We start from the raw sequence: 13,456 nt of genomic DNA on the forward strand, positions 1-13,456 counted from the left end.
TGAGATATATTTAGTTAATTATTCTTTTAAAAATAAAGTAAAAAATACGATATAAATAAAAGTTATTAAATAGATAAATATAAGAATAAGTTGTATTAATAATATTAATATATTATAAAAGAATGTTACCTTGTACTACTCACTATGCATCATTAAAATTAGAGAGAATTTTAACTAAGGCTCATGGTAGCTACTTAATTATAGGTGGGTCTAAAATTTTTTTGAAATTTTAGTTCAATTTAGGGAAAAAAAAGTCAAAAGTATTTTGACAATGAAATGATCAAAAAATCATTTACTTGTTATGCAGAATCACTTGTTGTTAATTTTCTTACTTCATTTATTAATTTACTAATATGAATTGTAAATTATTTAAGTTAACATGTCAATAATTATATAAGATTTGACATCGGTTGTTCAATTGTAAGCAGCAACATCAATTGTTAAATTACTAGCTTTATTTATTAATTTACTAACATCAATTATAAATTATTAACAAGTGTTGTAATTTACTAACATAATTTGTAAATCACTGACATGTCTTATAATTTATAATTGATATTAGTAAATTAACTAGTAAAGTTAGCAAATTAACAACTAATGTTATTAATTGTCTGATAAACAGATGTAATTTATAAGTAATATTGATAAATTAATATATAAAGTAAGAAAATTAATGAGTAATTTTGTATAACAAGTAAAGGGTATTTTGATCTTTTCATCATTGTTTTGACATTTTTTTCCTAAACTAAATTAAAATTTTAAAATTTTTTTGGACTCACTTGTAATTAAGTAGCTACAGTGGTCTTTAACTAAAATCCTCCCATAAAATTATCAATGTAAAAAAAATTTAATTTTAAATTAAAATTACATGTATTAAAATTATATTTGATATAATTAATATAAGTATAAATTGTATCAATATAATTAATATATTTAGTTTATATTTTTAAAATAAAAACTTATATAGATATATATATATATATAATATTCGAAATGAGACGAGATATTTTAAGAGTAATCTCATATACCATCTTATTCCAAACTCCTTTCTCATTCTGTTTTGATTATTTTTGAATTGGAACAAAATTCATCCTAATATGATTAAAATGAAATTGAATTAATCAAAACAAGTACAAGTTGTACGCTCCTGACACCTACACGATATAAAGAAATTAAGGATTGGGGATTCAGGATGGGATTCAACTACTAGAAAGAAGGATCTTTAGACGTTGGTTCTACGGCGTTGCTTTTCAGCTCTTTATTATTTTGGATTTCTCAATGTAGGAGTTGATTTTCTTTCTCTTTTCAGATGTTATATTTATTATTTAATAAAATTTATCAAAAGCTCTTGGCACATTCAAATGATTTTTTTTTTCTTGGTTGTGGGGTGGGGGAGGAAATTTAACTATGCTATGTTTTTTTAATATTATTGATCGATGAAATTTTGACTAATTATTAGCATTCCATAAAAACGTGAATTGTAAATTGTTGGCTCTTTCAGCAAGTAATAATTAAGTAATTTACCATGAACAAGAAGTGAAATGTACGTTAGAGAACTTCCGAGCCTCAAGTTAACCAAGGAATTATTGTAGTTTTGTTTGCTGAAATAGAAATGAGAAAGGGAGTGGCAGCGATGGCTAAAAATATCAGAGAAGGCACTGGCTAACAGTTTTCTCCATGTCGGGTTGTATAAAAAATCTATTTGCTTAATAAAAGAATATATTTTTGTCAAATTAGAAAAGATTCGTCGTGTCATGAGAACAAGAACCCTGTAAATAAAACAAGCAAATACAGCAAGACCGCACACCAGCTTTTTCCTGTCATCCTTCGTGCACCATTTATCTATCCTGGATCGAATCATCTACGTATATTGTCACATATATACGTAGGGAGATGAATTGTGATGATTTACTTTTAATAGCAATACATGGACACCATTATCATGTAACACACTTCGCCGACTAATTAAAATGATCATCCGCCAACTTTAACCTCTTCAATCTACAAGTAACAGGGGAAAAAAGACCTTCATTGAGGAAAAAGCTAATGACACCTCTGACAGTAAAATACCAGAATAATGAACGTACCAGTCAAAATCACTAATTATTTTTTAAGGATAACCCCCCCGGGGCGAAATCTCGAGTGTTGACTTAGCCACTTGCATTGGAGGAAGCGAGGGGTCCAATCCAATAATACAAATTAAAAAAATAAAGAGGAGATTATTTTCTCTGACTGGCAAGCATCAAGACAATATTATTTAAAACATTAACGGAGGTTAAATATAAACACATTTTTTAATTAAAATTTAAATTTTAGTTCAAAGGATTAACTTTTTATAGAACCCGATCTTATTATTTTTGAGGGGATTCACCCTGTGACAATGATGATGGGTAATTCTAATTTAATATATTTGTTTGGATCAGGTTATGACTACATGGCACCGAAATGTATGGAGGGTGCACGTTAAGACGGTAGGATGGTGAGAAAGGTGGGCCTCACAGTCATAACGTGAGCTGGGTTTGTTGGTGGTGCTGCCCGTACCGTGGGTGCCCCACTCTTCATCAACATCGAAACGGCACAATCGCATTGAAACAAAAAGAACTGTACTAATATATTCATCCATTTACCATCTGCTTCACATTTTCATTCTCATTTTTAACCTCTGATTCTGTAACACACTTGCGTTTCTAATCTCTCTCTCTCTCTCTCTCTCTCTCATCTCGTCCATATAACTGCATGCTCTTGCTCTCCCTTCCTTCGCTTCCCTCCCTGCTATTCCCGTAACCGTCTCTCTTCTCATCCTTGTTCGATCCTCTCACTGCGACCATGAGAGAGATATTGCACATCCAGGGAGGCCAATGCGGCAACCAGATCGGCTCCAAGTTCTGGGAGGTTATCTGCGATGAGCACGGCGTCGATCCTACCGGAAAGTTCATCGGCGGTGCCGATTCGGATTTTCGATTGGAGAGGATCAATGTCTATTACAATGAGGCTTCGGGCGGTCGCTATGTTCCCAGGGCGGTGCTCATGGATCTTGAACCTGGTACCATGGACAGCATCAGATCGGGTCCCTATGGCAAGATATTTCGCCCGGATAACTTTGTCTTTGGACAGTCCGGAGCCGGGAACAATTGGGCTAAAGGTCATTATACCGAAGGAGCCGAGCTGATTGATGCAGTTCTTGATGTGGTTCGCAAAGAGGCTGAAAATTGCGATTGCTTACAAGGTAACCTGCGGTTCTCTGAATTTCAGTTTTATTTCCTCCGTTCCGTATTCCCTTGTTTTAGACATTGACGTTATTCCTTCTTCCAACATTTGGTCCATATTTTGCTTGTTTGTCATATGCTCGATCTCGAATTTGGTTGATTAAATCGCATATTGAAATGCATGAGCAGAGTATTTTTGAACTTCCTATATGGTTTTGCAACGACGCAGCTGTAGTATAGATGCTGTTCTCCATTCTTTTGTCATTGATTTCAATACTTGTTTTGTGATGAAGTTTTGCGTCTGTTTGACACGGCGATTTATATCTACGGCGCATGATAATTGTTTTATCAGTTTTGACCACCGTTCTCCTTGCGTGATGAAGACTTTTCAGTCCTGATCATCTGATTAGATGTTATTCATTTATTTACACGTGAAATTCTTGTTAATCTTTCTGGACACAATTACGGAAAATTAGTGGAGTTTGCTGACAAACAGAGGATAAGATCTTGCTTTTAAGTGAGAAAATGCTCTAGGCAACTCATATTTATCCATTCGCTTCTTAAAGACCGAATCGTTTAATCCTTTATTTCAAAACCTCAATGAGAAAGGCTGATGCACAAAAGAGTTTTTATATTTCTTATTCTTAAATAATTCGTAGCTCCTTTTTCTCATCCTTTATGGACACCATTTGATATGATGATGCTCTGGTCACTTGTTTTTTTGTCTCGAACTGTTTTGCCTCAATTATTGGATAAAACTTTTAAGAACTACTTCCATTCGCCTTTGTAAGAACCATTTTCTATCTATTCTTTCCTGCTAAACTAGCATCTGTAGGTCGGTTGAAAGAAGAACAATAGATCACTAGATCTGGAATCTTTTCGGCTGATCTTTTCCCACCAGCTTTTGCTCTGAAATCGTTGTTGTCTTATTATTATTTTTTTATTTTGGATGCCAATTTTTAGCCCTCGGATTGCTTGTGTTTATCATCAATTCAGCGGTCAGGCTGAGCAGTTAACATTAACAGGGCCCTTATTGTCTTGTCCGGGGACATGCAGGGACCACACAGCCTTTCTTTATCCTTACTGATGCGATAATAAAATCAGCAAAAAAAAATCTATAGCTATGAATAGTTGCTTTTCTTCCACCACACTACTGCGAATTGTGATTCCCAAAACAAAGTCAGATTTATACGGCACCGACGCGATGCATTTATTTCAGCGATTTTACGAAGATTAAATTAACACGTCCGACTCTATTAATTTGGACTTGGGAGACCAACCCCTAACTATTGCCTTGGTATAAGAAGCCTCTGCTCATCGCTAAGGACGCGAATAAACTGCGTATAAAATATTGCCAGTGTATGAGAGACATGTGGTCATAATTAACTCAATTTTTCTTTATTGCTCTACATAAGCTGTACTGAGAATAATTTCTCATGCAAAAATAAAATAATTTAGAGTTACACTTTTCTAAAACTTATTCAAACTATTTTTAAAAAAATTTGCGTTTTTTTAAATCAATGATAAAATAGGATAGTGAGAGAGGAAATATCCAAATAACTTCTTGTCAGTTTATTTCTTTTCTACACAAAATAATATATTGAACTAAAAAATGATAAATTATTTCAATCAAATATCAAACTAACTTCAGTTACAAACAGGATGCCATTTTTAACGTCTTGATCTGCATTTGCATTATCTTAGTAACATGGTGGACTTGTTCATTTTTGTTCATTTTTGCTGTATAGTAACTTCAAGGCTCAAGCACAGAACGTAATTGGTATGCCTTCTTGGTGTTGTTCTATGAATATTACGTAGCAGCAACTGACAAGGAAATATTTTCATCATCACATATCTCATTTAGGAGTTTTGAAAATCAAACTTATGTTGCTGTACATATCCTGTTCAGGTTTTCAAGTCTGTCACTCGCTTGGAGGAGGCACGGGGTCTGGCATGGGGACACTGTTGATATCAAAGATTAGGGAAGAATACCCAGACAGAATGATGCTCACATTCTCTGTTTTCCCTTCTCCTAAGGTCTCTGATACAGTTGTGGAGCCGTACAATGCCACTTTATCCGTGCACCAACTGGTGGAGAATGCAGATGAGTGCATGGTTCTTGACAATGAAGCACTCTATGATATTTGCTTCAGGACTTTGAAACTTAGCACTCCGAGCTGTGAGTACCATATCCCCTTAGTCCTTGTCCTCGTCCCTGCCCCAATTGCTTCGATCAGCTTTCAGATTAGGCGTAACTGATCAATCATAAGTTTTATTCATTTCTCTGCTAATGGTTTGTTGCAGTTGGTGATCTAAACCATCTGATTTCGGCGACTATGAGTGGGGTTACGTGTTGCTTGAGGTTTCCTGGACAGCTGAATTCAGACCTGAGGAAGCTGGCAGTCAATCTGATCCCATTCCCACGTCTTCACTTCTTTATGGTGGGGTTTGCGCCTCTCACCTCTCGGGGGTCTCAGCAGTACGTTTCACTTACTGTCCCGGAACTGACTCAGCAAATGTGGGACGCCAAAAATATGATGTGTGCTGCTGATCCACGACACGGGCGCTACTTGACAGCATCTGCAATGTTCAGGGGAAAGATGAGTACAAAAGAGGTAGATGAACAAATGATCAACGTGCAAAACAAGAATTCGTCATACTTTGTGGAGTGGATCCCCAACAATGTGAAGTCGAGTGTGTGTGATATTCCACCCAAGAATTTGAAGATGTCGTCAACTTTCGTTGGGAACTCGACGTCAATTCAGGAGATGTTTAGGAGGGTTAGCGAGCAGTTCACAGCCATGTACCGGCGCAAAGCCTTTTTGCACTGGTACACCGGCGAAGGGATGGATGAGATGGAGTTCACGGAGGCAGAGAGTAACATGAACGATTTGGTAGCCGAGTACCAGCAATACCAGGACGCAACTGCAGAGGAGGAGGATGACTATGATGAGGGCGTTGAAGAGGCCTATGAGGATTAGTAACTCGAATTCAACAATGGTACCTCCCTGAATCGTGCTACCGTCACTGTCTTTTTTTTCCCCCCTCCTTCTCTCTCTTTTATTTTCTTCCCAAAAAAAAAAGACAATTCTCCTTGATTTATATCAGCTTTTCGTTTGAAACATTTTACATTTCTTCGCATGATTTTCTATCTTGTGAGTTAATATTTTGGATTATGTTTATCTTGTGTATGAAACTATGAATTGTATCCAACTCTTTATGCAATAAAATATGGTGGTTTTCTGGCAAGTAGTCGTCCTACAGTGTGAGACTGTTCTGTTTGTTTATTCGTGAGCATGTATATAATGTTCGTCCACATTGACAGGGATGAACAGAAAAAATAGGGAATATTGAGATATTTTTCTGACAGGTTTGTGTCACTTGGTTTCATTTGTTTGGAAAATCCTCAAAAATAAGTTCAAACTATATTTAAAATGTATTTTTATTAAATTCAACAAATAATTAAATTCTTCAAATAAATTTTAGACAAATGTAAATTAAAAATCAAATACACTAAGTCAGTGACTAAAGCTCAACTGACAGCTTACACGACAACTGTGGAAGATCCCTATCAGGTGGGAATCATGACAAGTGTAACTATTACCAAGCTTATCAATTAAATAAAATTAGATATCAGCATCCATTATATTTATTGCAATATCATTGGTCACGAGTTAAGGTGGATACATTGTGGACTTTCAAGTCATGAAAATTGTGACAGGACAAAAATTAAATGAACTATTTGTTTTCATCCTCAAACAAGCAATCTCTTGATACACAATGAGACTTAAGGTTAGTGTTGTTGGCATTTTGCAAGAGCCGCACACCCAATAAAATGACCTAAATAACCACGCACATCAAAATATTAATAAGCAAGTCAGTCGCAAACTATAGGCTGATACATAATTTACATAAGCATGGGTCGTCAAAGAATGATTGTACAACAAAAATACATTCTTTTTTTCAAAAAAAAAAAAGAGTGTAATGGTAATTTTAGATTTCATCTGATGTTTGGAGAAAGGATTTTCAGTTTTGGAATCTTGAAATCGGAAGAGAACAATTTTGGGGTCGCGGAATCCGGAATAACTGGACCCCTCTTCCTCTTCGAGCTTCTGTTAACCTAGACAGAGAAAGAAAAGTGGGCGGTAATGACTTGTAACGAAAAGGCAAGAATATCAATCATCCAGAAGGAAGAGGGAGAGAGGGAGAGAGGGACAGAAGAAAATATTTGAATTTTTAATCAGCCAGACATCAGATGGATATATGAGAATAAGAAACACCCAACAGGCATACCTTTCCACAGCTTGTTGCAGGATCAGCAGCCTTGGGAACAGATAATTCTCTCTTGAAACGACTACTACTCTTTCCAGTATTGCATCGTAAGCCAGAACCTTTAGTCCTTGCTGTGCAAGGATTTAAAATCGGTGTGACTTGTGTGTTACTTGACTTCCTTAATGCCTCTAACTCTTCCGAGAGCTTTGATAATTTTCCGTTTAAACTCTTCCTTTCATCTTCCATAGTACCCACTTTACTTTCTAACTCTGAAATAGTCTCGTCCTTTGCTGAGTGCAGTTGCTCCATACTCGAAACAAGTTTCTCTATCTTCTCATTTGCTAGTTCCAATTCACGATGTTTGCTTCTTAATTTATTCATGTACTCATTCTCCATTATTTTATACTGGTTCCATACAAATTCCTTTTCTGTCAAGAGTGCTGATGCCTTAGAATTAGTTCCCAAAGCAATCTCATACTCTCGCTTTAACCTTTTCAGTTCAGCTTCCAATTCGTTGGAGCAGTTCTCTGCTTGTGCCATGTTCCTAACAGACTTCCTCCTAAGAGACTTGCTCTCGCTATCTGTGGTTCCTTTCTTTCTCTTGCCAGTATCCTGACATATTTTCCCTTGGTCCTGAAATAAAGTTAATGTTCAGCAGTCAGTATAATGATGCCTGCATGAACAAAAATCAGTAAATGCAAGAAATATGCAACGTTGACATACTTCTGCATCAGATAACTGCCGAGAAAGGAATTCAAACCAAGCTTTAAAATCTGCCAACTCATCTTCTTGGTGTTCTGCAAGTACAAAAGGACAGAGCCAAGAATGATGCGATTAAATTAAATCCAAATTGACAAAAATAGAGTCAATCCCCAATTTTCAACATTCATAAAAATTCCCCATAAACGGCAATGAAAAAGAAATGTCCATGGATAATGTAAAGGGGCTTAATATAAATGCTATCTCCAAACCATGTGAGGAGTGAAAAGTGATACCATGGGGATAGAATCTAAAACATTTCCATGCCAGCCAAAAGACTCACAACCATATATTTATTTGGCATATACGTATCCTAACTTTCTAAATACTGGGAGATAGATACATGAAACATTTAAGCTTGATATATATAAAGAATCACCATCCGTATAGCATTCAGAACATATACAACATATGTGTCATATCCAAATATCTTCTAAGTAGGTTTCCAGGTGTGTGGGAATTATAAGTTTAACCTCATTCCCATGCAAATAGTTCGAAATTAGGATTTGTGGGCAGAGGGCATTGATGTGTAGGTTTTATTACAGCCCATAGCCTCCTCCACGCCTCAACTCAGAGACTTTTTTCTTTGAAACCACACACAGAAAAAAATTATTTTTATATCAAAATAAATAATTATCTCTGCTAATTTAAGAGACAACCAACAAACTAGAACTGATAACAAAAGAACTGTGGATTCTTCACGTTTAATTCGATGAAGATTATTTTGTAATGTTTAATCGCTAAATAATAATATATTGAACAAAATTGGATTATCAAGAATCAAAAGACTCCCCTTTTCTTACAGACCCCAGAATCCACAAACTTCACTGACCTAAAAGATAATTGAGAATAGAAACCTCTCTCTGCTTTAAACCCAGCAACAACTCTGCTTTCGCCCCGTCTAGTAGTCGTCTCTTCTCTTCAAAAATTGAAACTCCCTTCATCTGTGAAACGTTACAGGGAAAAGAAGAAATCATTTTAAGAAATACATGTACTTAAACCCTAGCGGACAATCTGCCCAAAAAAAGTTAAAATTGTACCCCAGTTGAGAAAATACCTCAGAAATTTGATCCTTATAAAGACGAATATCAGATTCCCATCCTTCGTGTAGCATTCGGATGCGATCTTCAAGAAGTTTGCGCTCGCTGGCGAGGGACAAAAGCTGTTGTTGCTGAGAGCGTAACATGTTAACCATTCCATTAAAAATTTTCTCCCAATTTTGCCGCTCAATGGAGAGGTTGGAAGCTTTTGCCTTGCGCATGATAATAAATTGCAGAAAGAAGAGGAAAGACAGAGAGCAGAGTTTCAGTGTTTCGGAGCAGAAACAAAAAAGACCGTTGGAGCAAGATTTGAAATGGAGGCACAATGAAGACTGATGAGTCGTACTTTTCTCCCAAAATATTTAAAATAAAAATGCACCCCTTGCTCCTTTATTTTTATATTTGGGTCATAATTTTGGAATTACCATGGCACCTAGCAAAAGCCCAACATTCGATTTTGGGCCAAGAAAGCCCAAAAAATAACTAGATTTTTCGGATTTTTTTTTACAAATAAAGAAATTAGCAATTTATAACTTTTATTTCTCTGTGTTCACTGTTGACCATAAAATGCAAACATTTCAAAACTAAACACTCGCTATTTAATTTTTTGTCTAGAATAATATTTTAAATTATGTTAATTTTTAACAAAATGACTTCTTTAATTTCAAGGTTAAAATGAAATATATTGATGTTTAAAATTATCAAATATGCTCCTTTTTTTTACTTAAAAAACAATCAACTATTGGTAGGATTTTGTTGTCTAGAGAGAAGTTATTTGTGAAACAACAAGGATTAAGAGTTAAAAATGTTCTTGAAGTGCACACGAAGGGTCATAAATGACCCTAAATTCAATTATGGGTCATTTATATTTTTTTACCGTTAAAATTTTTAAATTTTTTACCCTGCCATTTTTACCATCAATTCCTTCGTTAGTTGGGCCCACATTAAATTTTTTAATATTTATTTATTATAAAATATTGCATTATAGGGCTTACCAAAAATTTTTATATTTTTTAATAATTTAAAAAAATTTTGTGCCTTCTACATACTCCTTCCCTCCCATCTCTCCTAGCTCCTATCTCTCCGTCCCTCCGTTCCTCCATATAGTCTCTCTCTCTCTTCCTTACAGCCTCTCTCTCTTCCATCTTAGCCATAAGTCTAGTGTCACTTCGTCTCCCGTAGCCCCTCCCTCGCCGACCTCCTCAAATGTGTCTCAAACCAGTGCAATACTGATTGCCTCACATATTTCAGCTATAAGGCCATCCTCAACAGCCTCGGCTAGCCATGTCCTTCTAGTCACTTGTGTTGTCTCTAATAGGGTCATGACCTTTTTTGTCAAATCTGTCAATGTTTGGCTTGTTCATGGTTTAGGATGATGTCTCTCTCACTCCCTTTTCCTCTCTCTCCTTCACTCAATCTCCCTCTTTACTCTCTCTCCTCTACTTTCTTCTCTCCCTTCTTCTCGTCCTCTCCTTTCTCCTTCTGGTCATCATCCTCACTAATGCCATGATAGCTCTGGTGACTACTGTGGATGGGCTGGAGATGATGCACACATGCAAAGCTCTTTCTTCCCTTTCTGTCCCTTATGGCCTCATCCAACTCCCCCTCTCTCCATCACCTCCCTCTAAAACCAAAACAGTATGTGCGCGTATGTGTATGGAGAGAGAGAGAGAGTATGTGCATGCGTGTATGTGTAAGGCAGAGTTCAACAACAGAGCATGCATGCATGTAAGGCAGAGGACTCCCTATAGGAAAGAGAAAGCTTGAGAAAGAGGCAGCTATAGCAGAAATGAAGAAGAGAGTCGGGAAGAGAGAGGGAAGAGAGAAGGAAATAAGATAGAGTGAATAGACGGAAAGAGAGTGCAAACAAGGAGCATACTCTGTTTTTGTTGCTTTTCTCTGATACCTGTTGGTTCTTAAAGATGTATGCATGAAGGAGAGAGAGAACGTGGAAAAGAAGGAGGAAAAAATATAAGAAAGTTATGTGGGACCCATAAGCAAAAATTTTATAATAAAAAAATTATATGTGGGACCTACATAACATATCTATTGCGTCAGGGTAATAGAGCAGTGATTTTTTAAAGTTAAGGGATATAGATGATCCATAATTAAGTTTAGAATCATTTATGACCCTTCATGTGTATTTCAGGGATATTTTTGACCCTTCACCTAAACGATAATTTAGTTCTTAAAATACCATAATTTTTTAATCTAGTTTTATTTTTAAAAACAAATTAAAATGATTCTCCCAAAAGTATTTATGGTTTCCTTTCACAGATTTTTGAGTTTTGATTTAAAAAGGGTTTAGGAAACTAAACGAGAGATGATATTTTTTTTCAAAGATCAAATGGAAAACATAATGATCGTTTAATTGATTGTAAATTCCTAGAGTTGGACTTTACTTAAGCATGTGGTAACTAGGGCTGTGCAAAAGTCCTCCAATCTGGTTCGACCCAGTTCGACTTAAGATGGCTTAGTCCTATCCAATTCATATAAACCCTAGTCCTTCAGGACCAAAATGATTGAAAAGACTAGGCTATTTCTTCAAGTTAGACTGAAGACAGGAGAATAGGCATCTAGACTATATGGTCTAATCTAGTCCTATTAATTTATTTTTTATAAATGCTTCAAGTGTAATTAATGTTAAGGAAATGATTGCATGAAAATTTATTGAGTTTGTTTTTAAATTGATGTTGTAATGTATTATTGTTGAAGTTTTGTTGAGTGTTATTTTTATTGAAATAATAAATTTAAATCATTTGAATTGTAACTAAAATATTTTTTCTTGTTGTTAGAAACTATTATGGATTTATTATGATTATAAGTATTTTTATTATCTTAATTAAGTTTATTAGGTTGAAACAGATTATTGCCTCTTATAGAGAAAAAAGAAAAAAAAAAGAGCTAAGTGAATATTAGACTAATAAGACTAGTCTTCCAATCCTATGGATTAAATTTGGCCCTATTAATCTATGGATTATTATTAGACAAGACCAGATTACAAATTTTCTAACCCAGTCCTTTTCATGAAAGACAATAGACTTCAAGTTAGGTCGAAATTTAGTACCATCCAATCCTTTATATAACCCTAACAGTAACATTAACGTTTTAGGTTTGGTATGGCTACTTTTGGGAACATTTACATGCCATTGAAGAAAGTTGATATAACATCCTTAAAATTTAAACTTGATTAATTAAGTCTAATTAGAGTAATTAAGTTCTTTAGTTAAATGTGTGGCCAGAGAAGACTAACAAACGTGTTTGGTTGTAATTTTAGCTTTAAATGCGGGTTCGAATGAAATCAGGTCACCCAAATATGAAAGAGGAAGAAAATTTGAAATGTGAGGTTCTATACCACATGCCACTACTTTTAGATAATTTACTGCAATGCATGTGAGCAAATGAGCGAAAAGACTTCTTTGTGCCATGTGCCATGGCAATGGTCACTTTTTTAAAAAAAATAAAATCATGAAACTAATGCAAAATAGAAGAGAAACAAAGGAAAACCAAAGGAGAAATAAAAGAGCTCTACTAAGGCTTAAGGGACTCGAGTATTTAAAGTGTTTTAGAGTTTTAAAACACCAAAGGTAAGTTTCTAAAGCTTGAATCTCCCTTTCTTTTCCATTTTCTCTAGTTGTAAAGTTAGGGTTTAATTGATAATGATGATTTTCAGTCCATAAAAGCTATAGGTTTGTACTCATTGACTTAAATAGAGTTAATTGAGATTGATTAAACTAATGAAACCTAGCATTTATTGCTTTGTGAGTGTTGGTCATTGAGGGCATTAAATACATGAAAATTCCACCATAAATATGATAGTTAGAGCAATGTGGCTCCATTAATGGTTATATAAGAGTTCAATGAAGTTAATGTAAGTTAGGCGAAGCTAAAAAACCTTATGGATACCCTTGTAAGAGAAGATATTAAATCTTAGGAGTAAAGAAAGGTTTGAGTTAAGAGATAAAATTATCCCAAAAAAGGGGTATTAATGAATCATTGTGATTAATTATAAAGTGTGCAGATTGGCACTATTCAAGCTTTGTGAAAGCTTTGGGAGTGAGTTTTTGAGAGATGAAAACTTTTACCTCTCAAAGGTTTAAGGTAACCGGAAAAAACTATTTCTCATAATTTTGTGTGTTAATTGATTTATTATTTTAAAATGTTATGTTTAGAGTATGT

General features: G+C 35.0%; 2 protein-coding genes across 2 annotated transcripts; one reads left to right on the forward strand and one right to left on the reverse strand.

The window, feature by feature from the left end:
* Nucleotides 1–2,654: 2,654 nt before the first annotated feature.
* LOC129318013 (tubulin beta chain) lies at nt 2,655–6,455 on the forward strand. Its single transcript, XM_054962498.1, has 3 exons — nt 2,655–3,226; nt 5,116–5,385; nt 5,511–6,455. The coding sequence occupies exons 1-3, from the start codon at nt 2,827–2,829 to the stop codon at nt 6,185–6,187; spliced, it is 1,347 nt and encodes a 448-aa protein (XP_054818473.1). The 5' UTR covers nt 2,655–2,826; the 3' UTR covers nt 6,188–6,455.
* A 480-nt stretch (nt 6,456–6,935) lies between these two features.
* On the reverse strand, nt 6,936–9,609 carry LOC129318014 (uncharacterized). Its single transcript, XM_054962499.1, has 5 exons — nt 9,295–9,609; nt 9,070–9,181; nt 8,202–8,275; nt 7,500–8,111; nt 6,936–7,326 (listed from the first exon to the last, which is right to left on the reverse strand). The coding sequence occupies exons 1-5, from the start codon at nt 9,496–9,498 to the stop codon at nt 7,207–7,209; spliced, it is 1,122 nt and encodes a 373-aa protein (XP_054818474.1). The 5' UTR covers nt 9,499–9,609; the 3' UTR covers nt 6,936–7,206.
* Between the last annotated feature and the right edge of the window lie 3,847 nt (nt 9,610–13,456).

The sequence above is a fragment of the Prosopis cineraria genome, unplaced genomic scaffold, assembly GCF_029017545.1.
Source record: "Prosopis cineraria cultivar Desert tree isolate PC_DT_omini unplaced genomic scaffold, ASM2901754v1 PC8, whole genome shotgun sequence".
In the NCBI taxonomy this organism is placed as follows: Eukaryota; Viridiplantae; Streptophyta; class Magnoliopsida; order Fabales; family Fabaceae; genus Prosopis; species Prosopis cineraria.

Bases quoted from the DNA above. Each gene is read 5' to 3' on its own strand.
- LOC129318014 (XM_054962499.1), bottom strand. From the start codon at position 9,498: ATGCGCAAGGCAAAAGCTTCCAACCTCTCCATTGAGCGGCAAAATTGG. The intron at 8,112-8,201 runs GTATGTCAACGT...ACTTTATTTCAG, and splicing joins GGCAGTTATCTGATGCAGAA to GACCAAGGGAAAATATGTCA. The intron at 7,327-7,499 runs GTATGCCTGTTG...TTCTCTGTCTAG, and splicing joins CTGCAACAAGCTGTGGAAAG to GTTAACAGAAGCTCGAAGAG.
- LOC129318013 (XM_054962498.1), top strand. From the start codon at position 2,827: ATGAGAGAGATATTGCACATCCAGGGAGGCCAATGCGGCAACCAGATC. The intron at 3,227-5,115 runs GTAACCTGCGGT...TATCCTGTTCAG, and splicing joins AAATTGCGATTGCTTACAAG to GTTTTCAAGTCTGTCACTCG. The intron at 5,386-5,510 runs GTGAGTACCATA...GGTTTGTTGCAG, and splicing joins GAAACTTAGCACTCCGAGCT to TTGGTGATCTAAACCATCTG.